This window comes from Mandrillus leucophaeus, unplaced genomic scaffold, assembly GCF_000951045.1.
Source record: "Mandrillus leucophaeus isolate KB7577 unplaced genomic scaffold, Mleu.le_1.0 Scaffold142, whole genome shotgun sequence".
Classification (NCBI taxonomy): Eukaryota; Metazoa; Chordata; class Mammalia; order Primates; family Cercopithecidae; genus Mandrillus; species Mandrillus leucophaeus.
Genome location: NW_012101388.1, coordinates 4,255,459 through 4,256,607, shown reverse-complemented (window position 1 = coordinate 4,256,607; position 1,149 = coordinate 4,255,459). Strand labels below are relative to the sequence as shown.

General features: G+C 35.2%; 1 protein-coding gene across 1 annotated transcript in view; it reads right to left on the bottom strand.

The window, feature by feature from the left end:
* KDSR (3-ketodihydrosphingosine reductase) overlaps positions 1–1,149 on the bottom strand; it is a 51,071-nt gene that overhangs the window by 33,809 nt on the left and 16,113 nt on the right. Inside the window, exons 4-5 of the mRNA XM_011974170.1 lie at positions 821–886; positions 527–622 (exon numbers count right to left, since the gene is read on the bottom strand). Coding sequence (XP_011829560.1) covers positions 527–622; positions 821–886 — 162 coding nt within the window. The remainder of the gene's footprint in view (positions 1–526; positions 623–820; positions 887–1,149) is intronic.

Sequence of the window (1,149 nt, the reverse complement as noted above, 5' to 3'; positions counted from 1 at the left end):
AAAAAAAAAAAAATTTCAAATCTAATGTTCATTTCTTTGGTGCTGAAATAAATAACCAAGAGAAGTTCCTTGGTAAACCTGATTAAAAATATAAACATCAATAAGATGCAGTATCTTTTTATATTGATTTGAGAACCCTAGTGAGTCTATTCTTCAACTTTTTTGGTTTCTCCTTGTTAATAATACTGATGTCTGACATGATCCAGCATCTCTCAGGTTACAAAGTACTCTCTTGAAAATATGACCTCAGTGAATTGCTACAGTAATCTGTGTCAGATCAGAAGTTCTATTCCCATTTTTGCTGGTTTTCTCAGCTATAAAATGTCTAAACTCTTAAGGTTCAATGGTCATGACACTGGAACGAAAACCTTGCTCAACTTCACCTTGTTCAGCCTTCCTCCAGAGTCTTCTAAAGCTTCCATGGACATCTGAATGCATTCATCTAATTGATTCTTAAAGCTTTTACCCGTGGCTTGCTCTGCTTTTAGTGTATGTGCTACTCCGGTGAGTAAACATTTTTACTTACTTCAAAGGTACTAACTTCAAGATCTTCAAATTTTCCTGACATTGCCATTCCTGCACAATTTACAAGCATGTCCACTGGACCCAGTTTCTCCTGTGCCTAGAAAAATGTAGCAGAGCAGGCATTAAGAAACGGAGAAGAAAAACCACTCAGCAGCAAATCCATGCTGATAAATAAAATTTACAAAACTATTAAACCTATAGAGAAGTTGTGCCCATTCCAAGCCACATAGCAAAATGGCAAGAACAAATCAAAAGTCAAGCACATTGGTGAATTTCAATTAGCCCAACCTCTTACTTGTTTTATGACATTCTCTACTTGGTTATAGTCTTGAGATACGTCAACCGATATGCAAAGCACCACCTGTGAAAAAAGAAAAAAAGTGATCAAAGTTTTGCAGGTACCAAACTATTTTTTCAAGCTATTTTTAAAGAAAAGATAATTCATTGAATACAGAAGGAAGCCAATATTGAATGAACAGATTTCAGTGTTTGCTGATGATGCAATTCGTAGAATCTAACTTTCTTGGCAATTTTTGGAGTTAAAACTCTGAAGAATCTTTTTAAAAATATATAAATGCTCCTCTTGAAACGCCACTAATCTACAGTGACAGAAGGCAGATCAGG